The sequence below is a fragment of the Euprymna scolopes genome, chromosome 21, assembly GCF_053919585.1.
Source record: "Euprymna scolopes isolate OS-2025 chromosome 21, ASM5391958v1, whole genome shotgun sequence".
NCBI lineage: Eukaryota > Metazoa > Mollusca > Cephalopoda > Sepiida > Sepiolidae > Euprymna > Euprymna scolopes.
The window spans coordinates 29,386,736-29,412,921 of record NC_136502.1 but is presented as its reverse complement, the minus strand read 5'-3'; the positions used below and the strand labels follow the sequence as shown (position 1 = coordinate 29,412,921).

General features: G+C 33.1%; 1 protein-coding gene across 1 annotated transcript in view; it reads right to left on the bottom strand.

Moving 5' to 3' along the window:
- Nucleotides 1-1,187: 1,187 nt before the first annotated feature.
- LOC145242075 (transmembrane protein 127-like) overlaps nt 1,188-26,186 on the bottom strand; it is a 32,656-nt gene continuing 7,657 nt past the window's right edge. The window contains exons 2-4 of the mRNA XM_080104984.1: nt 16,613-17,428; nt 9,228-9,398; nt 1,188-2,497 (exon numbers count right to left, since the gene is read on the bottom strand). Coding sequence (XP_079961110.1) covers nt 2,166-2,497; nt 9,228-9,398; nt 16,613-17,099 — 990 coding nt within the window. The 5' untranslated portion in view covers nt 17,100-17,428 and the 3' untranslated portion in view covers nt 1,188-2,165. The remainder of the gene's footprint in view (nt 2,498-9,227; nt 9,399-16,612; nt 17,429-26,186) is intronic.

Genomic DNA, 26,186 nt, shown 5'->3' with positions numbered 1-26,186 from the left:
AAACATTGATAAATTTTAGTGTTTTTCTTTTCTTATATATAAATATAATTAAATAATAATTATTCATTTATATCTAAAGACACTACTGTTTCATGCTTACGCAATTATCAGTGTAGGGTAACAATTCCTGCTGGTCATGAGATTCGAACCAAGCCACAAAGCCGCCTTTTGCTTCATTTGCTGAGCCTCTACCTTAGGGCCACCAAACAATTGCCACGGGAAAGAAGGGAATTAAGAACTATTAAACGCTGAATTCGGGTGAGTACAATGACAATCCAGAGTGTTCGCACAAGCAGAAGTCGTGAACGCTGTGTTAGATATAATTCTACAGACAGTGCTCATCCTTATGTATTCTTAAAGGGGCTTGGTTATTATAATTAAATAATTATTATTCATGTGTGTGCAAGAGCTGTCATTTCCTGGGGAGAAATATGTTAACCGAGGCTGAAGAGAGCTCAAGATGAGAGACTAACTATAGGTCCTTTTAGAATTTGAAACTGTCAGTATCAGTGTTGTCCTGATCTTTTGCAATATACTCTTTTTGAGTCTTCACCTACTGAATGGGGCAGAAAAATTGATCTGCTCCTACCAGGCAGTTTTTACTGCAAATTTGGCATAAACAGATCAATGAAGTCTGAGTACACCTAAAAGACACTGTATAGTTTTAAAATAGAAGACTATTTTTAGTTTCATTAATATTCACTCTCTTCTCTCCTTTGCTGACGAACAAGGTTGATGCTAAATAACAATTTTCTTCCTCCCTGCATCCATCATCTAATTAGCACTCCTCTTCCTTACCTCTATCAACTTACTGGTTGGTTTGAATACGTCTGTTACCATTGAATTATATCCCTTTGATTTAAAGTATGCATATTGGCAGCATTATGTTTTTTGTAAAATTAGTTGCTGAATGAGAACATGTGAAAAGCTATTAAAAAAAAAAAAAAAAAAAAATTTCTAAATTATTTTTTATATATAATAAAACATGTCTAAAGGGGATTCGTTGTTCAAACATATTTTACTGTTCCGTTAACATCTGGGAAGGCATGGTATGTTTGAGTCACATCCGATAGAGTGCTGTGCTAGTTGTGTTTCTTTCAGAGGCTGGCAAAACTTGGGGAAGGGGGCTGAATCAACACATGATTCCATAATCTTATTACAATTTTACAGAAAGAAAGCCATGATCATTTTTTTTTTTTTGCTAAACAGAACAACATTTATTAATTTTAATTTTATTTATTGCGGACTGTTATCCTCATCTTTTATTAGTTGTTTCACGATGTTTTGACCAACTATTCTTCTGGCCTTCGTCAGGTGGTAACCGTGACGGATAGAACAACATTTAATGAGAAACAGTCAGCCATTCCTTTTTTTTTTTTTAAAGGTGATTTTTTTTTGTGTGTTAATTTTTTGTTAGGTTTCATTCAAACAAGTCAAGAATCAAACTAACGTTAGCAGATGAAATCATGATTGAGATGTTCTGAGACGGATTTACATGACCAACGTTTCTGTTATTTAAAATATCTCTCTGGAGTTAATATTCACCCAGAGGATTTCTTCACCATTCTCTCACCAATATCTTTGAATGATTCTTATACGGATACCAAATGTTCAGATTATAAAATAATTGAAAACGAAAATTACTTTTCATTTGTGAAGATGGATTTAGTTTGGTACAAAGTTTAGCATAAAACTCCATGAAACTGAATTATTTAAGCTAAACTGATATCTGTGCTCAAAATTCCTGGAAACCGGATTATTTGGGTTAAGCTGATACCCATGCTCAAAATTCCCAGAAACTGGATTAGTTGAGCTCATGATTCATTGAAAAATCAAATGTCTTATGTTTTATATAGTGAACAGAATCATCCAACATGGAATGAACTATTTAAAAAAAAAAAAAAAATTTTTTTATAATCTGCTAATTTAATGCTAAACAATTTTTGAAATGTTTCATATAAATAAAAAAAAAATTTTCATTAAGACTTGTTTTACATTTTGTTTTTCCTTCAGCAAATAAAATATTAAAAAAGTGAATTACAATCACTACATTTCTAGCCGCAATGAGGACAGCACCCCTCCTTTTTTTTTTTACCACTTCTTCCTTCTCGACTTCCTCCTTTACCATTTTCACACCAAAGTCTTTGAATACATATCTTGAGAAATCATGGACTATAGGCTGGTGGCGGTACCAGAGGCGTCATGGATGCAATTTCTGGAAGGGGACCTGGGGGATAGAAAACCTGCTCTAGCCGATCATAGTCATCAAGTAAAGGTTCAGGATCAGAAGCTGCTGCCACTCGAACAGGGTAGTGGCGTAAGCAATTGCAGGCTGTGCCGAGGACTGCTAATCCGCCGGCTGTTGCTATTAGGTAGAAAGAAATGGAGAAGGTGACGGAGATGCGGTTACCAGGATAGGGTTTTGTCAGCATCTGAAGGTCCTTCACTTCGATTGTCAAGAGGTAACAGAATCCGTTTATAAGTACACAGATAATCACTGAAAAAAAGAGAAGAAAAAGAGAAAAACAAGAAAGATAGAATGCAAGAGACACCTAAAAATAAAAAAATAAAAAAATGAACTTACCTGAAACCTAAGTGATGGGGGTGTGGATCAGGTCTACAATCCCTAAGTGACTCGTTAGTGTTCTTGTTCAGTGGGCTGGAAAGGTGTTATATGCAATGCAATCTACTGTACCCTGTGTCTATGGTTCAGTGACATGAAGAGTAAGTTAGTCCCAACTAACTTTAAGTCTAGCAGATTTTGTTTTTTAGTTATCATTTTATCTATTCTTTTTTTAATTCTTCAAATGTCTTAACAGATAAACTTCATAAAAATCCAGTTTATTTTGGAGAGGCTGTCAAGTCACAATTCACCATTGTACACTACTCAAACAACAAAGACAAGAGAAAAAGAGAAAAAAAAAGAAATTCACAGTTCAAAAATGACATACACAGGAATGCATAGACAAAAGATCCAAAATGGAAGAGTAGGAATCACACGATCGAGTTTTGAGCTGAGGTTCAAGAGAATTGATAGATATATAAAAATGTCATCCTAAAATCATCAACTCTTTCTGCCTGAAACATGTACCTCAAATAAAATAAACACTTTTTTTTTTACAAGGGAGTCACCACTGAAGGCTTAAAGGCCACTCGATAAGGATTAATCATGGACTATAGGCTGGTGGCGGTACTATAGGCGTCATGGATGCAATTTTTGGAAGGGGACCTGGGAGATAGAAAACCTGCTCTAGCCGATCAGTCATCAAGTAAAGGTTCAAGATCAGAAGCCACTGCCACTCGAACAGGGTAGTGGTGTAAGCAGTTGCAGGCCGTGCCGAGGACTTCTAATCCCCAGCTGTTACTATTAGGTAGAAAGAAAAGGTTGCAATTCAATAACGGTGTAAATTGGGTAGAACTTAGATTATTTAAGGGGACGGCTCAATAAGAACTTGTTTACATTGGACTTGAAGGCTACCATATTGTAATCGTCCAGGAAGCAGGCCAATGGAACAGTGCTCCACATGCAGACAGTTCTAGGAAAAAAGCTTTATTCATGGAATCTACGTTTAGATTTAGGCACAGATGGAGAATGGGGAAAATTATTGATAGTGATTGAAGCTAGTTAAGTGTTTTTTGTGGAAGTTTGGCAAGAAAAACCATATTGTGTGTGTGTGTGTACACAAATGTCTTTATATTAATGTTAATTAATTGAGGGGAAGATGGTTCAACACAGACTGACAACCTGAGTGCCCCAAGTTTGAATCCAGTTTGTTCTATAAAAACTCACTTTCACTTAGGATGTCAGCAAGCTTTGTGTGGTGTGTTCTATAAAAACTCACTTTCACTTAGGATGTCAGCAAGCTTTGTGTGGTGTGTGCCATAAAGTATCCGACGTCTTTCTAGAAAGAATTCTGACAAGCAAAATATTGGAGAAACCAATGCCAATGGTAGAATCTTCAGATTGATACGATGATGATGACGATGATGTATTGTAATTAATGCTGATACAATCATGGACAGCTCTATAAGAAATCATTAACAGATGTGTCCTATTCAACAGAGTGGAAAGAACAATTCCTCAAAAGAAATCTCTTCAAGTAAGTCTGCATTATATCGACCCCTCAAAGTAGTGCGACAAGAATACTTTTAGAATTATCATAGATCTTAATTACATAAAATTATTCCATACTATTATTACTAAATGTATAAATCAAAGATATTCCAATGCAACAAAAGCAATCCTATTGTTTCTGTGAATTTGTTACCTCTGTTTTTGTTATTCATATTTAACATGTTTTAAAACTTGAGTAGTAATAGTAGTAATAATAGTTGTAGTAATTTTTTTTTTAATCATAAAACTAGTTTTAATAAGAGTCTGCCTAGATACATACGTTTTAATCAACAGAAAGAATTATTTGATAATCTAAATATTAATTTACTTGTCTGCATGTCTGGTGTAACAAAAAAAAGAAAAATAATTTGCGATGTTGCGAGTTTGTATCTGCTTTATCGTTATTTTCATGGCAAGTGCTCGGCTGAGCTCCATTCTATGGTTCCCCCTCGCCAAACTTTCACAAGAAACACCCGTCTAGCAGAAAACATTATCACTAATTTCCCCCACTCTTTATCTGTGCCTAAACCTAAACGTAGATTCCATGAGCAAAGCTTCTTTCTTAGAACTGCATCCCTATGGAATTGTCTTCCGTTTTTCTGCTTTCCAGCTGACTACAATATGGTTGTCTTCAAGTCTAACATAAACAAGTTTTTGATGAGCCGTTCCATATAAGTTAACAAATTTACCGAATCTCCATTACTAACGGTTACTATATTGTCCAATTTCTACTGTACACTCTTTAACCCTTATCCTCGAATGGCCCCTTGGCCTTGATAAGTGGTGATGCCTATGTAAAAAAAAGAAAAAGAAAAAAGGAAATCACAAATATTAATGAGAAACGAATTATCTCCCTTTATAGTCGCTCTTTATCAGTTAAGCATTAAACCATTTCCTCTCCAAAAATTAAAATGGCTGTCTGTTTACGGTTTCAAATTGGCTATTTTATTTAAAAAGAAGTCATGGTATGAGAAAACTAAATTTTTTTTATTATAGTTAATTTTTTAAAAAAATGTGCAAGTGAATTGACATCCGTTCCTTTAGAATTTAAATAAAAAAATTATTCAGAAAAAAAAAAAAAAAAAGTGTTTTTTTTTTTTAAAATCAATTCTTTTTAGCTTTAAAAGGTTAAAAAAGAATTTGCTAAAAAATTGTTTTAAATTCGTTGTTATTTGTTTTATTTTATTTTATTTTTTACTAATTTTATTTATAAATTTGTTTTAAAAATTTTCAACTACCATGGAATTTCCACAGATCCTACTAGTCTATATTAATATTATAATAAATAAACAGGGCTTCTCCCTAACAATTTGCTGCACAGATAAAGATCATCCCTATAAAAGTTTTGATTATAGTCAGCTAACATACTTCCTAATTTCCAGCATAACGCTACCAGAAGCAGTGACAAGGCGAATCAGTTCCTTCATTTTTATTGTTTTTCAGTATTTCTATTGTGAAGCGATTTATTGAAATTAAATATAAGAAAATTACATTATTGAAAAGTATAAAACAAAAATTAAGAAAAGTATACAAATAAAAATAACGCAATTAGTCTTTCTTTGCACTTTTAATAAAATTTCAAAAAAGTTTTCATTTTATTTGAAATTTTATAAGAAATATATGTTTATGAAATTATAAAAATAAGTTTTATTATTTTAAAAATAAAATTTTTAATTGAATCTATATAATAAATATGTTTATGAAATTATAAAAATAAATTTATTGAAATCAACGGAACAAATGAAATTATTGAAATCAAAATAACAAATGAAATTATTGAAATCAAAATAACAAATGAAATTATTGAAATCAAAATAACAAATGAAATTATTGAAATCAAAATAACAAATGAAATTATTGAAATCAAAATAACAAATGAAATTATTGAAATCAAAATAACAAATGAAATTATTGAAATCAAAATAACAAATGAAATTATTGAAATCAAAATAACAAATGAAATTATTGAAATCAAAATAACAAATGAAATTATTGAAATCAAAATAACAAATGAAATTATTGAAATCAAAACAAAATTTCAAACATCATAAAAATCGTATCCAATACATTATATTCCCAAAATAGTTTTAAAAGATTTTAAAATTAAAAAAAAAAGAAAAAAAGAAAACTAAATTTCAATAATTCCTAATTAAAATAAGACCGAAAAAAACTTTTCAATGATTTTCCTTTACACCGTTTCCAGTAGGACTATTCCAGAAGTTAGGAAGTATGTTAGGTGATTATAACCAAAATTTCTAAAACTTACCTTGTTCCTCATAATTCAATTGCTGATCAGAATGATCATGTTTAGCCTGATATTCAAAGAATATTTTTTTTAAGGATAAATTCTGACTAAACTGCGAAGCAAAATAATATCAATAAATCCTTATTTACTTGCCTCCCCATGAGGTCAGAGTTTAATGGTTTTTAATGTGAAGGCCATTAAATTTGAACTCAACTGTGAAGCAAGACACTGTCAAGAAGTTGATTTATCATTCAGGCAATAAAAATGAGTTTAATTTTTTTTTTTTCTAAGGAATATAAATCTATATCTGATGAGTTGTTTGGTGAATTTTCACCATTCAATGAAACACGTGAGAGATGAATTATATACTACTAATAAAATAACATGAGTGCTATATAAATGCTTCTTTTGTTTGGTATGTTTACTTCTGATATATATATATATATATATATATATATATATATATATATATAACTAGTTTCAGGTCAATACTTGATCTAAGAGCCAAACTAACTATGTATTTGGAATCAGCACCTTTGATCTGATGTCCTTACCAATCTCAGAAGTTTCTAAACCTTTGTTTTAAAAACTCATTTAAAATTGAAAGTAGATAAAATCAATATAAACATTCCCACATTTTTAGCACTCCTCTTTAACTGACCACACAACTTCTCATGTCAAATAAAAATATTTTTTGTCAGATATGTGGCCTTGTGAATAAAATATTCGCCTTGTTTATATATTTTATGCCATCATAGATTCGAATCTCACACAAGAAAGTTGCTTTGTCTTTGTTTTCTTTTCTAGCATTGCAGTTATTTTCTAGCCGATCTCAATCATCATAAACCAAGAATATTCTTATTTTAAATAAATAAAAAAATGGATTAAAAATATCTTATAGGTGTTCTCAACTTGTAATCTTGATTATAAAATTCAAGAATAATTTTAAAAACCCAACGTAGACAGATACGTCAGCTAGTGTATATATCATTGGCAATCACTCATGATGAGTATGATTGTTCTCCCGTCAGTGAGATTGGGTCTGGTCATTTGTGGGTCCTCAGATGGCTGTGGAGGCCGATCCTTGACCCATAGACTTTATTGCAGTGGAGGCATGTGTGGATAGTTGACTGGGTAGTGGAAGAGGCGGAAGGAGCTGTGTTGGTAGCAGATCTCTCTTTTCTCTGCTTACTCCTGTTTTCTGTTATATATATAATTACTAACCATCAGTGTTACTAAGGAAAGCATCTATTGGGTTGGTATATGAATTGCAATGATGTAGAAAAGTGAAATCTGCCAGTAAGTGGTGATGAATTACACAGAGAGAAATAAGAGAATGATGCGATGTATATGTGATGTGAATCTTAAAGACACTTGAATCTGATGACCTAAGAGGAAGATTAAATCTGGATAGTATAGAGACGTGTGTCTATGTTTGTTTCTTGCAAACATATAATTTGCTTCTTTCTTTTTTTTTAACTATAGTATAGAGAGAAATGTACAGAACAGGAGACATTATTGGTTTGGTCACATTGAAAGAAATGGTGTGAATGCTTGGATTAATAGATGTCAAACATTTGGGGTAGAAGAATCAGTTGCCCTTTTGAGGACAAGAAAAACATGGAGGGAAATGATAAGAATGGATTTGAAAGAAAGAAGGATAAATGCAGACCTAACCAGAGAGAGAGAGAGAGAGAGAAAGAGAGAGAGAAGTTAGTTTTAGAAATTAAATTCCAAACTATGTACAATGGATGTTAAATAAAAGATGATAAACGATTTGCTTATTTTGTTTTAATGCTTGACTTATTTGTTTGAATAATATCATTTGCAATAGAATGAACAATCTAAAAGTAATAATACTTATAAGTTCTAAAACTATCGAGTAGAAATAAAATTTAGCATGAAGATCCCTGGAAATAAAATGAAATTAAGAATACTAATCATGACGTCTAAATCCCAACAAGACTTACATTAAAAAGTACACAAGGAACAGCTTTTACACCATGGCAAATATCAATTAACAAAAAAATAAAGTAAATTTCTGCTGCTTTCTTTTTGTTTTTATAAATTTATTTTGGAATGTATTATTTTCAAATTTTGGAATCTATTTTCAAGATCTATTTTGGAATTCTTTTGTAATCTTTTTTCTTTCAGATCATTAAAATGGAATATCAAATATAGATCAATAAACATTCTCGAGACCTTTTTTTATCACTCCCAACAACAAAGTATTGAAAATCTTGTTGAATGTTGAAATTTTGAAAAAAAAAAGTGGGAACTAAGTTGCCAACCAAATAAATAAAAGCACATTGCCATTCCCCCATCAGATTAATAAAATTTAAAAACAAGGTACTTGTGCAGTATAATCAAGACATTAAAAAATGAAAATATCAAAAAAAGGTTATATTGTACGTATCCGTTTTGGATGGAAGATCTCCGAAAACAAAAAACAAAAAGAAATTCACTTAATTTGATCGAGTATTTTTTTTTTTACAGTAGAAAAACACGAAAAAATGACAACGTGTTGAAGGTAGCCATCTTTGAATTTTTTGAGTGCCATGGGGAGATAACTCAGTTTAAAGCACCTATACTTCCCCCCCCATCTTTAATACTAGCTTTTCTTCCTAAAAGTCAAAGTTTTTGCTCGGTATCATAACAAATTGTTTTTTTGCCATAAAACAAAAAAAAAAAAAAACAAAGAACAAAACTACTTGATGAGATTAAGTGAAATTTTTTTCTGGAGAACTTCATTCTATGATGGATACGTACAATAAAACCTTTTTTTTTTTTTTTCGATATTTTCATTTTTTAATGTCTTGAATAAACTGTACAAGCACTAAAAAAAAAAAAAAAAAAAAAATGTCTTACCTGTAGTGATACTTGGAATCGCATTTCTATGAATTAACCTGAGTGCTTTCTGTGTCGGACCCAACAGATCCAAGAAGAAAGAACAGACACTACAGATAATAGCCAGAAATGTGAAGACGATGATGGACTTCATGAGCCACATGCCTTTCAACGTGATGCAGTCGACTAACACTGAAAGAAGCAGACAAAAGAAAAATAGTCACACAAAAATGACAGACCAACAAAAAGGACAAAAAATAACTACCATGCAATCAGTATCTGCATGAATAAATATGGAAGTTTTTTTTTTTATTACACGTTATCATCAAAACTTCTCATTGTTATTTAAATCGATAATACAACATAGTCTTTTGAAATACTGTGTGTATATATATATATATATATATATATATATATATATATATATATATATAGTAGAGAGAAACAAGTCAAAGTCGTTCATAAGTCAATATTTGGTGTTATTTGTAATTTTAATGCCATATATATATATATATATACATACATACACACACACACGCACTAGCTGTACCTGGACACGCGTTGCTGTGGCTTAGTTTGTTTAAATGGACCCCCCACTAAGAAAAAAAAAAAAAAAAGATAAAATTGAAATTTTTTTATAAGAAGGAATTAGTGTGGTAAACTGTATTTTTTTTCATTATAGAAAAATATCCTTAGAGAGACAGACAGGCAGAGAGAGTGTGTGAGAGAAAAATGGGAAGAATATATATATATATATATATATATATATATATATATACAGGGTGACCCAAAAAAACAAAAGCTAAATGGAGGCCATCTAGAACATATGCTGTAGAACGGAGAAAAAAAGGGCAAAGACCCTAGTGTTTTGATGTGATGTTTTGAATATAATAAGCTAGTTATGACCAAAGTTTCATTTCATTTGGAAAAAACACTAAGAAACGGGGCCTAATTAGAGTTGGGGCCCGTTTTTTCGGGGGGGGGGGGTCACCCTATAGGTGTGGGTGTGGGTATACATATATATATATATATATATATATATAATTATTACAATTATTTTTTTTTAATCTTTAATTAATTTATTTTTTAATATATATAATCTTCTCAACTGTCTGTCTGTCTGTCTTTCTCTCTATATATCTTCTGCATTATACATTTGCGAATTACTTAGGACCTCTATCCAGTCATGGCTGACGGAACAAAAGCACACTACACTACCCCCGTGAAGTAAATAAATAGTTCTGCTCGAAATTCCGTCCAAATTCCCGAGTTCAACAAGATACACCAGAAGAAGGTCGGAGGTTATATCAACCAAAACGTTGTGAAAATCACACTCAAGATGAGAACAGTAGTCCGATGAATAATAATACACATATCTTCTGCAGTTTACATCCTGTTTCTCTGTGAGTCTTGTTCGGTGCTTGGCAATGCCAGGCAAACAACAAAAACCGTTTTATACGTTTCCAAGTATGCTGATTTACAAAAAATCTCAATTAGATTTTGCAGAAACAAGTAATTTGCTACATATAAAGACAGACGCGCGAAAAAGAAATCTAGTTCTCTGCAGCCGATGTGTTTTTGTGTCTGTGTGTTCATCATCTACTGAAATTTCACCGTGTAGCAGTATTTGTAAATAGGGAAAATTCATGTAAAAATTATACTTTCTGTGGAGTATTTTTATTTATTATTTTTATTTTCTGGAGTATTTTTATATTTATGTAAAAATTCATGTAAAAAATGGAAAGAAACAATGTATTTTATTTAATGTATTAAAAGGTCCGGTGTGTTTTGCCAGCATAATCTAAGAAAAAGTGTGCAGCGATGTAGTTCAAAACAATTGCATCTTGTAGAGAGTGCTCTGCCATATTTTAAAAATTCTGGAGCGTTCGTTTATGTATTAAGAGGTAGATTCCGGAATAATTGAATTGTCAGCTCTCAGCCAATGAGAATGTGGGAATTTGAGAAGGAAGAATTTATTATTTTTAAATCGGGAAATGGAAAGATTATGTTATGCCTATGAGTTTATGATCAATTTATGAAGGGTGCAAGCACAATACCTGTAAAATGTATAATTTCCTCATGGTCTTGACTGGGGGTGGTAGGAGGACTTAATATTTTGGGGAAAAATAGGAACTACATCCTCTAAAGATACTGCGATTGTGATGATGTTGCTCCTAGGATGAAATGTAGGATTTTATTATAACGACTAAATGTTGTTCTAAAGTTACATAGTGGCTAATAGTCTTGACATGATAAATTTGTATGTAGCATCTGCTGTTGCAAACCTATGGTACTTTGGTCTGGAGGGGGAATTTCTGCAATCAAAATATTATACATGGAGATTGATATATATATATATATATATATATTGCCAAGATTAAGTTATTTCCGTATTCAAGCCTCAGAAAAAAATATGTATATAATTATTTAAAAATGCTTATTTTCATTTAATAAAAAATTATTGCAGCATTACTTGGTTTTTTAAAATGTTCAAATTTATTATGTTAATTAATTTTCAAGGGAGGTAATTCCATCAAAACTATTGGTTTCCAAAATCACAATAAACTTGTAATCTGAAAAGAATACTAGATTAACAACTGCCAAATAGTGGGGAGAATTTCTTCACCATCCTCTCAGCAATATCAGCAGGGTGTCCAAAAAGTTACTGAAGTGTTTTGAACTAAAATTAGTTCAAAATCATTCAGTGACTTTTTGGACAATCCTCTCTCTCTCTCTCTCTATATATATATATATATATATATATATATATCAATCAAAAGAGCAACCTCTTCCTGAAAGTCCAATCTTTCCTCACCAGGGTCGTAATGTTGTACTAACAGAGCTCTGGTGAAAATTTGTGAAAAGTCACCACCAGGATTTGCCATCGTTTGATTGCACGTGCTTATAACAAACCAAGATGTATCAGGCATAGAACTAAAAATCCATGAAGTAATGATATTTCTGTACAGAGGTAACTGACATTTTTTTTTTTTTTTGTTTTAGGCAAAACGTTCCAAGACTGCTCAGCATTGTGTTGAGGAATCTTGCCGTTGTAGCACTACTCAAAGATGAAGAACTAAGACTTGAATCATGAAAGGACATTTCCCATCTCAGACTTTAATCAGAAGGAAACATAAGAAATAATATTGTTTATGAAGACACTCAAAAATAATATTATGGTTAAATCTATAATATAAGAGGTTAATGTAGTTTACTTGAAGCATTGTCTAATGTGTATATAAAAGAGATTTAAGTTTATAGGAGGCAATGCAATGCAGAAATGTAACAAATAGACACAAATTGAAGCAACGTAAGATATAATGGTGGAACAAGCTATACATCTTCACCTTTATTGATCCAGTATATGTAATTACATTGAGCTTCTTAAATAAGGATTGGTATATATTATAAGAAAATATATTTCTACAGATATATATATATATATATATATATATATATATATATATATACATACATATATATACATACACTTATATTACGCTTTGAAAATAATATACAAACAAATCCTAGGGGCACCTTTTACTAACAAACTCGTCAGGAGTTAATCATTGGTTATAAAAGATGCAAAAAGACAAATTAAAATGTCAGGCAAGAGCAAATACGCTGAGATATATGAAAAAAGGGAAGAAATTCGTGTGACATATATTTAAAATAATATAAAATTGAGATGGAGGAAGTATGAGAATAATTAAAATATATCTCTGACCAAGTCTAATGATTTAACAAATTCTTTTCATCGGCAAAGCGATGGCTTGCATGAAAGAATTGAGACTGACTCCAAAATCTTTAAACGATTTTGAGTCAGCCCGGTGCAACATTCTGAAACAATCCATTTTATAGGCATTGGCACAAGCTGTATTTTCAATTAGATGTCGGCCAATGACGGATTCCAATGCAGAAGAAAAGCAAAAATGACATGGCTTGCCTAGTCTAATTTCTGCTGGTATATGTTGGTTGATGCGTGTCTGCAAGTTGAAGGAGGTTCCAACTTGCAGACATGCATCAACCATTACAAAATAATTACCTTACCAAAAGCATCGTTTATCAAGCCACAATATTTTCCAAAGAAAATTAGAATAACAAGAAATATTATGTAGGAATGAACTATTATGACCACAAAAGTACCTTTAGAAACAAAAAACACAGAATAAAAACAGCATTTGGGAACTCAAGGGAAGGAGGTGCTCACTGATAGAGTGAAAATTAATATGGCAAGCAAGCACGTGTAGAAACTTTGATGACTTGTGTAGACTATGTTTGAATGAGAAATTAGCTATCCTAAATTTTAAAGAACCCCCAAAACTTATTAAACTGCAGGAGCGAAATAGTACATGTATGTATACACAAAACAAATTTTACCTGAGCATAACAAAAAAATAAATAACAATAATAAAAATGATAATTATAATAATACACAAATAAACTAGTATAAAATAAAACTCAAAACTATTCAGATTAAAATAGGTCACTAGGTAGCTGTTGGCTGTGATAAATGGGTGTGTGAATAACAAAGAACTTGATTGACCTACTAGCAAACCTAGTATCATGGGAATATATAAAAACACAAAATAACACTGATTTCATGCAATGGTCTGACGAATCATCACGAGGATGAAATGCAAAAAAATTCTGTGTAGTTTGATTGTATTTTTAAAACTTATTACATATACTTTTAAGGCAGATGCTTAGGAAATTGCCCCTCCCCCTCTAAATTCCACAATTTACATTTTTTTTCTCTCTTTTTATATTACTTTCGATTACAAACTTAACTTTCAGATTAAAACAACAAAATTTTGAAAAAAGATTTTTCATGACTTATCATCAGGGATCAGTTTTCAATTATAATGTTCTAGTAAATTGAGCACATACTTTGTAACCATCACTGATTGTCACAATATTTTTCTTGGTGATGGCCACAAAGTATGTGTTCACTTTAGTAGAACGTTATAATTGAAAACTGATCCCTGACGATAAAAGTCATAAAAATTTTCGGGAAATACTTTCATTTATCAGGCATGTATTTGATTTTTAGATGGGCAATATTTTGTATTGATAGCAAAATAGTGATGATGTAAAACTTTACTAATAGAGACTATGAGAAAAATTGTATACAAACCAATAACTTATTTTTTTATTATATTTTCACCCCAAAGAAGGCACATTGCCACTTTGATGTAGGAAGCTACTATCAGGGACATAAGTTGCAAGGACACTATGTATGTAGTTGGGCAGCAAGATGTCTGTTCACATTACATTTGAACTTCTGCATGTCAGTACAGTTGGGAAAGCAGGAAATTCCAAAGTCTAGCAGTTCTGGGGGAAGAAACTATTGAAGTAGAAGGCTTTCTTACATCTAGGGATCTCTACTGCGTAGAGGTGAGACTTTTCTGCTTGTCGGGTTTGTTCGGGGTATTTACATTGAAGGGGTACAAGTGCTTGTAGTTCGTGGGAGCATCCATCATTAAAATACTTGTAAAACAGGCAGAGGGATGCAACATTTCATTGATAGGACAGAAGCTGAAGCTTAGATGACAGTTCAGGACCTATCAGGTTGGCGACTCTTTTCTGAACCCTGTTCAGGAGTGAAAGACTAGTAGCAGATACACCAGCCCAAATATGACAACAATACATACATGGGCGAATGGTGGCCTTGTAGAAGTACAGAATACTTTCAGGAATAAATAACTTCCTAGCACGATAGAGAGAGCAGCCTTGGCAATGCTCTTGATGTATCTGTTCCAACTCTTGTTCCCTAAGCACAGGAGTTTGACTGAAGTACTTTAAGGTAATGTATAATTAGTCATAGCTATTGGTGGTTGAGAAGGTTTCTTTTAATTATTAAAGGAAACGAGTTTAGTCTTGGCAGCATTGAACGTTACCATCCACTTTTGACCTCATTCCAGTACAGATTGGAGATCTTCCTCTAGAGTTTTCGCCATTGCCTTGGATATGTGTACATTCGTTTTCCCCGTGCCTGCTATAGAGCGTGGTGTTGTCAACAAATATACCCATCTCAGAGACTATTTTATCAGGGAGGTCATTTATGAATATCAGGAATAATAAAGGTCCAATGATTGATCCCTGAGGTACACCCACATTTATATCATATTGTTTTGATGTATGACCATTGAGGACAACCTGGATTCTTTTCTTATTTAAGAAGGACTTAATTATGTTAAGTAATCGTCCAGTAATACCATAGGATCTAATTTTCATGAGAAGACCATTGTGCCATACCCTGTCAAAAACCTTAGATATATCTAGGGCTACTGCCTTCCCCTCCCCCGACTTATCCAGTGCATGGTATATACGTTCAGAGATTACAGTTAGAATATCTGGAGTAGAACGGGCTTGCCTAAATCCACATTGATTATTGATTGTCGGACAGAAGTTTAGCAGCTGTAAGGTGATAGACTAAAGCTTCATTAATTATGGACTTAAATATTTTGGCGAAAAGAGAAAGGATGCTAATGGGGCGATAATTTAATAGGTCAGTTCTTTAACCAGAATTCTTGTAAACTGGTACCACAGAAGCAGCTTTACAGTCGCCAGTAAGGCAAGATTTGTTAAGGTATTTGTTAAAGAGTTTGGAGAGAACTGGAGAAACCTCAGCAGAGCATTTTTTTAATAGTATAGCCAGGATGAGATCAGGTCCACATGCTTTTGAGGTGTCTAGGTTTTTTTATGATATTATGTACTTGAGAAGGGGTGATTTTCAGATCATCTAGTGTGGTTTCTGTCCGCAAAGAAAAATCAGGGAGGGAATGGTTTGCTGGGTCCAAAGTAGAGTTTGAAGCAAACTGACAGGCAAGCAGGTTAGCTTTCTCGGTTGTCATGGAATTGTTGATTGCCCATTATTTACTACACTGTTGTAGATTTTCCAGAAATCATGAGTTCCTAATTTCTGCACTTCAATGCGTTTTCTGGTGATTTCGATATATTCTTTCTTAGCCGTTGCTACTTCTTTCTTACAATTACTTCTAGTGTCTATAAACTTTTGTCTGTTTGTACTGGACTTATGCCGGATAAATCTGTGGTATGTATGCTGCCTCTGAGCAATGGTAGCTGTGCAAGTAGAAGTAAACCATTCAGGAGAGTGAGGTTTGCTATAGAACTTCCGTATGGGAACGTGCTTTGATTGCTACTTTGAACAATTTAATGGTCTCATTCACACACTGTTTTGCAGAAAGAGAAAAGATATTTTCCCATAAGGCGTCTCTGATGTGATCTCTAATGGCATCCCAGTCAGCCTTATTGTGAGTACCTTGTTTTGAGCAATGGCTCTTCATCTTGGGGTCGAGAGTTTAAAGTGATATCTATCGTTATCACAGTGAAAAAAATAAAAAATAAATAAATAAAATAACATGAAAGATTTTAGTACTCACCTTCATCAGAACCGGGACCATACTTATATCCGAAGGCTATCACTACTTTTCCATTTACTTCTACACTGGGTCGGCCATCATCACCAGGGACCAGCACTTCTCCTGCTGCCCGGATACCACCGTTTATATTAGCTATTGCAGCTGATTGTTGGTCAAGGAAATAACCGGGATAAAAGAACTGGTAGACGCCCAGGTGTTTCTCTTTGCAGCCGCCACCAGAGACAGCAATCCAGTTTGGTTCAACAAGTGCTGTACAAAGGACCACGATGACCAGCATGCTGACCACGGCGGACAGTAGATTTCGTTCCCGTTGCTTCATAAGGCGCCGATGGTGATGATGATGGTGGTGATGACCTGAGGACACAAACGCTGCAGCGGAGGTGGTCGATGAGAATGGGCCTGCACCACCGACTCCAGCAGAGGATGTGGAATGAAGCTGGTGATAGCCGTGATGGTTTGAGGAAAACAATGACGAGGTGGAGGACATTGTTGAAGTGGAGTGGGTGCCGCTCACCGTAGTGTTCAGGGCCGTTGTTGTTGTGCTGCTTGAAGATGAAGAACTTGCCCCCCCACCACCACTAGCCTCGGAGGCATTGGCAGACTGTGAGTTCCCAATGATGACGGTTGGAGGTGGTCTTTGATGGACAGGGTTAAAGGTGCTACAGTTGAGCACAGGACTGCCGTGTCTGCACTGATGCTTCTGTGTCGATAGTGACACTGATGTTGGTGGTGGTGACCAAGGTTAAACTTCAATCTTGGTGTTGCTGCGTTGGACGGAGTTGGATCCTGCTGAAGGTTGAAACAGCTGGTAAGTACCTAAATGATAAGATATGAGAATTATATTATTGAGGAATTAATATGGGGTCTATATATATATATATTTTTTTTTTCTTTAATTCTAATAATGCTATTTTTTTGCCAATTTAAAAAGAAAAGGATTTTAAAAGTTCAATTTAATTATTATGAGATTGTTTGATCATTAAATTATTAATTGAAGCAAAATGTTATAAAACTATAATTGTGCTTAAATTTGTTTATAAAATTATTTAAATAATGCTTCAAATTTTTCCAATCTTTTAATACATGAATTTTGACTGAAATATCAACAGATAAATGAAAGAAAACAACCGGGGAATTTCCACAGGTGACACTAGTTTATAAGAATTAAATTAAAATGACCTACTTGTAATTATAGCATGAATCATCAAATTTTATTATGATGTAGGGGGTGATTATTAGGGACATAAGTTGAAGGGATACTATGTGGGAAGTGGAGCAGCAAGATGTCTGTTCACATTATATCTGAACTTCTGTATGCCAGTAAAGTTGGGGAAGCATGGACCCGGGAAGAGAATTCCAAAGTCTAGCAGTTCTGGGGAAGTTCTACTATTGGAATAGAAGGCTTGTTTATATCTAGGGATCTCTACTGTGTAGGGGTGGGATTTTGCTACTTGTTGGGTTTGTCAGAGGTATTTATGTTAACGGGGTAAAAGAGCTTGTAGTTCGTCAGAGCATCCTCCATTAAAACACCTGTAAAACAGGCAGATGGACGCCACATTTCCTCGATGGGACAGAGGTTGAAGCTTAGATAACAGATCAGGAGCAATCAGGTAGGCAACTCTTTTGAGTCCTGTCCAGGAATGAGAGACTAATAGTAGATGCACCAGCCCAAATGTGACAACAATACTTGATACATGGGAGAATGATGGCCTTGTAAAGGTACAGGATACTTCCAAGTATAAGTAACTTTCTAGCACGGTAGAGAGAGCCCACCTTCTTGGCAGCAGACTTGGCTCTCAATGTATCTGTTCCAACTCATGTTTCGTGTGAATGTTAAGCCAAGGAGTTTGAATGAAGTACATTCAGGTAATGTATCTTTAGCCATAGCTATTGGTGGTTGAGAAGATTTCTTTGAAGGAGACAAGCTTAGTGTTGGCATCATTGAATGTTACCATCTTTTTTTTTACTTCATTCCATTACAGACTGAAGATCTTCCTCTAGGGTTTCTGCCACTGCCTTGGATAGGTTTTTATTCATTTTCCCCTTGTGCTTGTTATAGAGCATGGTGTCATCAGCAAATATACCCATCTCAGAGACTATTTTATCAGGGAAGTCATTTATGAATACCAGGAATAATAAAGGTTCAAGGATTGACTCCTGAGGTATACCCGCATGTATATCATATTGTTTAGATGTACGACCATCAAAGACAACCTGGATTCTTCTTCTCTTACTTAAGAAGGATTTATGCTAAGTATTTGTCCAGTAATACCATAGGATCTGACTTTCATAAGATCATTGTACCATACCCTGTCAGAAGCCTTAGATATATCTAGTGCTGCTGCCCTTCCCTCCACTGCCTTATCTAGTGCATGGTATAAACGTTCAGAGATTACAGTTAGAATATCTGCAGTAGAACATAGAATATCTTGCCTAAATCTATATTGATGGTCAGACAGAAGTTTAGCAACTTTAAGGTAGTGGACTAGAGCTTGATTCAAATATTTTGTTGAAAAGAGAGAGGAGGCTCATGGGGCGATAATTTAATTGTACCTTTTAATTTTTCTTTTACCAGAAACAACAGAAACAGTTTTCCAGCAGTCAGGAAAGCATGATTCTTTTCTTTTTTTTTTTTACAAGGTGGTCACCACTTATCAAGGCTTGGAAGCCACTCAGGGATAAGTGTTATTGTAAGTACAGTATGTTAGTGTGGATATTTAATAAAGTGTCTACTTAAGGGGGCGGTTCATCAGGAATTTGTTTACGTTGGACTTGAAGACATCTAAGTTGTAGTCAGATGGGAAGCAGGCAGATGGAACAGAGTTCCACAGACGTGCAGTTCTAAGAAAGAAGCTTTGTTCATGGAATCTATGTTTTGATTTAGGCATAGATAAAGAGTGGGGAAAGTTTTTGACAGTGGATTCAGCTAGACGGGTGTTTTTCGTAAAAGATTGGCGAGGGGAGATCAGAGATTGGAGTTCAGACGAGCACCTGCCATGGAAATAACGATAAAACAAAGATAGGCTTGCAACGTCCCTTCTGTGGGAGAGAGGTTGCAGAGAAGAGAAAAGAGCATCCCCCACTAAGCCACAAAGTCTATTTTGTACTCTGTCAAGGCAGGATAGGCTGTTTTCAGCAGCTCCTGCCCAGATATGGCAGCAGTATTCCATCCTTGAATGTACTTGGCTTTTATATAGATAGAGCATTTTTTTAATAGTACAGCCAGGATGAGATAAGGTCCACATACTTTTGAAGTATCTAGATTTTTTTTATTATATTATGTTCTTGAAGGGGTGATTTTCAGATCATCTAGCTTGATTTCTGTCCGCAAAGGAAAATCAGGGAGGGAGTAGTTTGCTAGGTTCAAAGTAGAGTTTGAGGCAAAGTAGAGTTTGACAGGCAAGCATGTTAGCATTCTTGGTTAACAAGAGCATTCATTTTTAACAGATCACAAAAAAAAAAAAAAAAAAAAATAGGCAAAGCAAAACTGTTTTTCACTTATTTCCCCAACATTATTTCGCTTAAAAATAATGTATTGTGCTAAATTTTATTGATTAGTTTTGTCAGAGTTTGCAATCAGTAAAAGGGTAAGATTTTTTACAGATTTTGTTTTTATTAAATTTTTATCCATATCTTACGGAATAATCTACCATGCCAATTATCCCTCGCATAAAAGAAAGAGTAGTTGCAACTCTGATTAAGAATTACTGGTAGGATTAAGGGAGTTTTTTTTTTTTAAATCATAATTTGGAATATTTTCAAAATAAAGATGTTTTTTTTTTCAAATCTGTAAAAATCTGAAAATAAATTATTTACAATTTTTTTTGTTGTTGTTTCATTTTACTCAGTTAAAGTTCTCAGAAATTAAGGGGCCCCTTCATGAGAGTACCACTTTATCTCTATTTGACATAGATATTCAAATATTCTATTAAAAGTCTCTTTTACCTCTCAAACACCGATTCAGTACAAAAAGTTGAGAACAATTTTCTTCCCCCCAATTTATTATTTAAATATGTTATAGTATAGCTTTCTTTTTCGTCTCTTGGTTTTACTGGTTTCCAGGGCAAGAATTCATCTAGTCTGGTGGAATATCCAGCTTCATGCTATTACTGTAGGGTAGTGGGGAGTATCCTCATGCCAGGTTGTCTTGACAAACCCTGTGTACAGAGCGATTTTAGACAGTCGAGGACAATATCTAGTAGGCATTCAAGTTTATCTAAATATGGTAATTATGATTAATTAGTGGGGGTACCCAGCGTTGCCCGGGTGTGTCGAGTAAGGAAGCTCGAAAAAAAAGTAGGTAGCCCGGGTGGAGAGAGGTGTTAAAATTTTTTTTTCTAAAAGTGCTAGTAAGCAGGCAGGCTTGAACGTGTAATACGAAGGAGGAAAAGAAGGTGAAAAAAAATGTGATGTCTTTGCTGATGCCTCCATGGCAAAACCGGAAGTCGCGAACATCGAAATTAAGCACAGTCAATTGAAAGACAATGACTTGCAAAAATGTTGGCGGAAAAAGCGACCCGTCCTTATAGAAAACTGTCGAGTTGAAGATGAAGGAATGAATGTTTTAGTGTCAATTTTTTTATATTTGTCGCCTGAATGGTTGAGCTTGAAAACAATACCGATCTCGTAAAGATCCGTCGCGTGTGTGGAAAGTTTTTGCGAGATATACAAACACACACACATTTTGCCTTTTATATATTAGAGGACATAAAATTTACCTATTTGTATCATTTTTTCTTAATCTTAAATAGAAGTATTTTAAATCGTGGAAATAATGGTTTTGAGCAAAATAGGCATTTTTCATTTAATTCTTTAATAGATAAGGATGTCTACTACTTTGATCAGGACTGATATTTAGGGAACTTAAAATTCTTATAACTTCTTTTACATATTTTAAATGCAAATAAGTCACAAATGAGTATGTAAAAAACCAAACCAAAATAAACTGCTTTGGACTAATTTCCCAACAGTATTGCCTTTAAAATAGTGATGATTATTAAAACAATTTAACCTGAAAAAAAATCAAAAACAATTTAATATGGTGATTTATATTCCTATTAGTCAGAAAAAAACAAACTAATTGACAAAATTTATTCAAATATTTTGAAAAGCTAACCACTTCAATATAAGTATACTATTACATAATAATTTATTTAATCTTTTTTTTCTATTAATACGAAAAATAAAAAAAAGATTCAACTGTAGCTCTAAAAAAATTAAATTATATAAAACATGTAACAGGGACATTACTTAATGAACCTCCTTTATACTTATATGGAATACAGACCGTGCCATTTTTTTAGATAGGATTTTTAAGTTAAATTCAAATTTTACAGCATATTTTGTTTATTAAATTGTTAGATGAAAGTACAGAATAGTTACAAAATGCCCTTTCCTTTCTATGTTAAGAATGGGTTTCTAAAAAATAAGGTTTTTATTTTAGCAGTCTTTATTCTGCATGAAGTCCTAAATATATAGTTTCTTAATTTAACAAAAAAAAAAAAAAGTTAAATTTAATTGTTACAATATTGTTTAGTAATTAAATTATTAATTAAGATAAATTATAAATGTATAACTAATTTTAGGGCACCCAAAAGATTTGTTTCTTATGGAGTTAGTTCTGAGTTTGACGGAGAATCTCAAGTCAGTTGCAAAATTGCAAATAGTTTACGACAGGTTAGGGTAAACGGAAGATGTCAACATGATTAACTAATCAACAGACGACAAATTTCAATATAATTATGAAATTCATTTAAACAAGAAAATTTTCCCACCTGTTTTCATAAACATGCCAGAAAATGCTTCTGCAAATGTGTCGGAAACTGAGTCTAGTTCGGGATAAATACCTTTTGGCAATTCACTGGACGGATTCCATAATCCTTTAGGGTGCTCATTCTTTACAAGATTATGAGGTTTTAATCTCTTTTCATAAAGAAATTGAAAAACTTTCAATAAATTTGCTAAGAATTTTAAAGTAAAAAATTACTTTACATTTAATAGTTTAAATGTTTTCAAATTCCAGTAAAGTTAAAAAATTCAAGACATGCATGCATGCACAAACACACACACACAAATTGGCAGCATCTTTTAGGTAACAAAATTAGATTTAATAAATCTTACAAGTAGTACATAAAAAATGTACAAAAATCGGTCGAAAATTGAGTTTTAATACATTTGGTAAAAGTTACTACCATACGGCATAATGACATTGACACACCATTTCCCGTCAGAAAAGTTAAGCAATGTTGAGCCTAGTTAGTACTACAATTGGTAATAATTTGGGAATTCCAGGTATGTATGTGCTCTCTGCTTATCTCGGCATTGTTTCCAGTTATCTAGCACTTCTCTTTGCCACTGGGCTCAAGCTGTGTTGATTCAGGAGAGGTGTGGTTAGGATTGCTTAACCCTTGCCTCACAATTATATGCACCGCTACCCTTACGGAGGATATCCATTGTTGTTAAAGACTGAACAGATGAAGGACTGAAAAGTCACTGATTATTAGTAACTATTATTACAAGGTGATCAGTTTTCCTGTGTGGATTATGGGCATCTACCACACAAGGCTTAGGTAGTGTAGTCGAGAATAGGTCAAGATGTGAGGCTTGCTGATCCTCATAATCTGGAAAGCAGGGCAAAAAAGTGATGAGTCATGAAAAGGCGTGCATAATAGAGAAAATATTCATGCTGTTACTAGATTTGGGTCAAATAAATCTATGTGGTAGCCGTGAAAATCCATAAAGGAAAATATTGTGTCTACACAATCGGAGGCATAATCGAATACGATAATGTCAGAGTTAAAAGGAGAATGTAGAGGAATTATACGTAACTGTGGTGTAAGGTTAGTCTAAAATACATTTATGTTTGATCATCTAATTTTAGACCAAGTTTTCTAATCAAGGGAAAAGTGTTACACATATAGACTGAGCCTGTGTATAGGTTTGTCGGTCTTAATAGCAGATTGGGAGGCATCCTAGCATACTGAAATGATTAGAAGAGATTGAAGACTATAAGTTTTGCTTGGTTTTGTTCTCTTTTGAGAGTTTAAAACAAAGATTCTACATCATCAAGGCTTAGTTCTAAGCCTAATATTAATGAATGAGAACCTCAAGAGAGGAGGCGATTTGGTTGGGGTTTTTTTGTGGAGTGGGTGGGGACATCTGATTTAATCTTTTTCATTGTCATTAATTTTATTTTTTAGAGTAGATTTAGTACAGCTTTTGCACCAGACAAAATGAATTCTGTGGATGTAGAATTGTGTAAACAGCAAAAAAAAGACTTTTAAATGAACTGATGTTACAATAAAAAACGATATGAATTTAACAAAAAATAAATAAATAAAAAATAACGAAAGAAAAAAAAAACGCAATGTATGTTTATGACCATTTCATTTTTTTTAAGAGAATGAAAAATATTTTTCACAGAAAAGTTTTTTGTTATTTGATAAATTGTTTTTTATGAATAAACTAAACATTTTAAGAAATATAATCAGTGAAACAATATTTACAGAGATTTTTTGTGTCATACTCATACAATTTATATTTGAGATAAATACCAACTACTAGTTGAGAATTATGTTTAGTTTAAAGTTAAAAAAATAGTTCTGCTTTTATCCATTTTAAAAGATGTACAAACTTTTTATTTATTCATTTTCAAAAATTTTGCACATGTGGGGTGAGGAGTTTCAGCATTCATATTGGGTACTGTCATCAAAAAAATCTATTTCTTTGCAAGTTCATAGCTCACAAAGATATAGTTATCGTCTACTTCCTGAGCCTGATGAACCAAGTGCTTTGGCATCTTCTGACCATTTATGTTTGGTAGACAAGAAAAAAAAAAAATCAAAGTGTCAGAACATCTGTAATTCAATTTATCGCATCTCCTCTTAGTGTAATTCGCTGCAACAACTCTCCATAATTCACTGCATGTGCTACGCACAAACTACAACACCACTGCTGAATGACACAGGAGTCATCCTTATTTTGCACCTGGGCAAGTGCATTCTTATACACCAAGAGGCGTCCAATGAGAGCACACACACACACTGGCACTTTCACACATGTCCTTCACAATGCAAACAACCAGAAGATGCCAAACAAAGAGTCGGTTTCGTCCAATTCAAAAGCTGTACCACAAATAACTCTTTCCTCTTCACTTCTTTTATGTAGCAACTTTAAAACAATATAAATAAAAGTATAGAACGTTAGGGTTATGGTTGAGATAAAAGAAGAGAAAGAAAGAGAGTAGTTTATGCAAGCTAGTATGTTTTTCATGTTTACTTGTCTTGCATGCCGTGCCCAACATAACCACATAAGCCTAAAAGTAGTTTTTCAACAACATAAGCCTAAAAGTAGTTTTTCTAGTTAACCGTAAATTACTTCCATAAAAAATAGGCACCGCCAAAAATGGCCGAAAAATCACGTTGTTGTTGTTTTTTAAAACAAAATTACATTTATTAAAATCCATTATTTCTGAGTAACTTTTTTTTCCCAGAAAGATAAAACCCTGAATTTTATCATATAGAAAGCAGAATAATGTAAAACTTTTTCTAGTATTTTTAATTAAATTTGAAATGTTAAATTTTCCCCAAAAGTTAACAATTGGCGTTTTTTGTTTTGCACAAAAAACGTATATAAATAGTTAAAAAAAAAAAAAAAAAAAAAGGTTTTGAAAGAATTAATTTTTTATTTCTTGTCTAACTAAGATTTAGGGTGATTTTCTATGAGAATATGCAAAAATATTATAATACAAGTACCTGGATTTCAAGTAATTCCACTTATTCCTATAGGCAACCAGTTACTTCGAGTCGATTTGATTACTCTGTTTACAAACTTTACATTTGTTCTTGATAAAAAGCAAACTACGGAAGACCAAAAAGCCAAAAAAAAAAAAACTTATTTTTCAGTGACGAAAATTTCAATGTATTATTAACGCTGAGCATTTGTATGAGTTTGGTTTTTAATGTGTATGTGTGTGGGGGTCAGGCTCTCCAAAATGGGGAGGGGGGCAATTTAAAGCAGAATAAAAAAAATTATTTCAGCGCGTTTGGTCCACCATAGTCGAAAGGCGACAAACGTTTCCAAACTGGACCGAAAAAATGATATTTTTAACACAAAGGGCACAATATTTATCGAATTTTTTTTTTTGTATCGATTCTTCAAAGCATGCCCTGTTTAATAATGCATTATTTAATTAAGCATTATTCGGCTCGCTAAAAAGAAATTGTTAATTTATTTATCGAAGATTTTAAAATGGCTTTTTTCGTATAAATATTGAAAAAAAAATTTTGTTTTGTTTTGCTTAACTTAAATTAATTATTTTACTTAACATATTCACCGAATTTCACACTTCAAAACTCAAAAGCGGGATAATTAAACACAATCGAAGTTCTGATATTCAGACATCAAAATAAGGTATGCAAACAAGTTTTTTTTTGTTTTTTTTAATCTATAATCCCGTCCCTTACAACAACACAATATGTTTTGTTCAGTTTCAGATGATTATTTTAAGCATATTTGGAACCCCCTCAAAACAAAGGGGGTTTTGTAAGCAAAAAAAAATATATATATAAATATT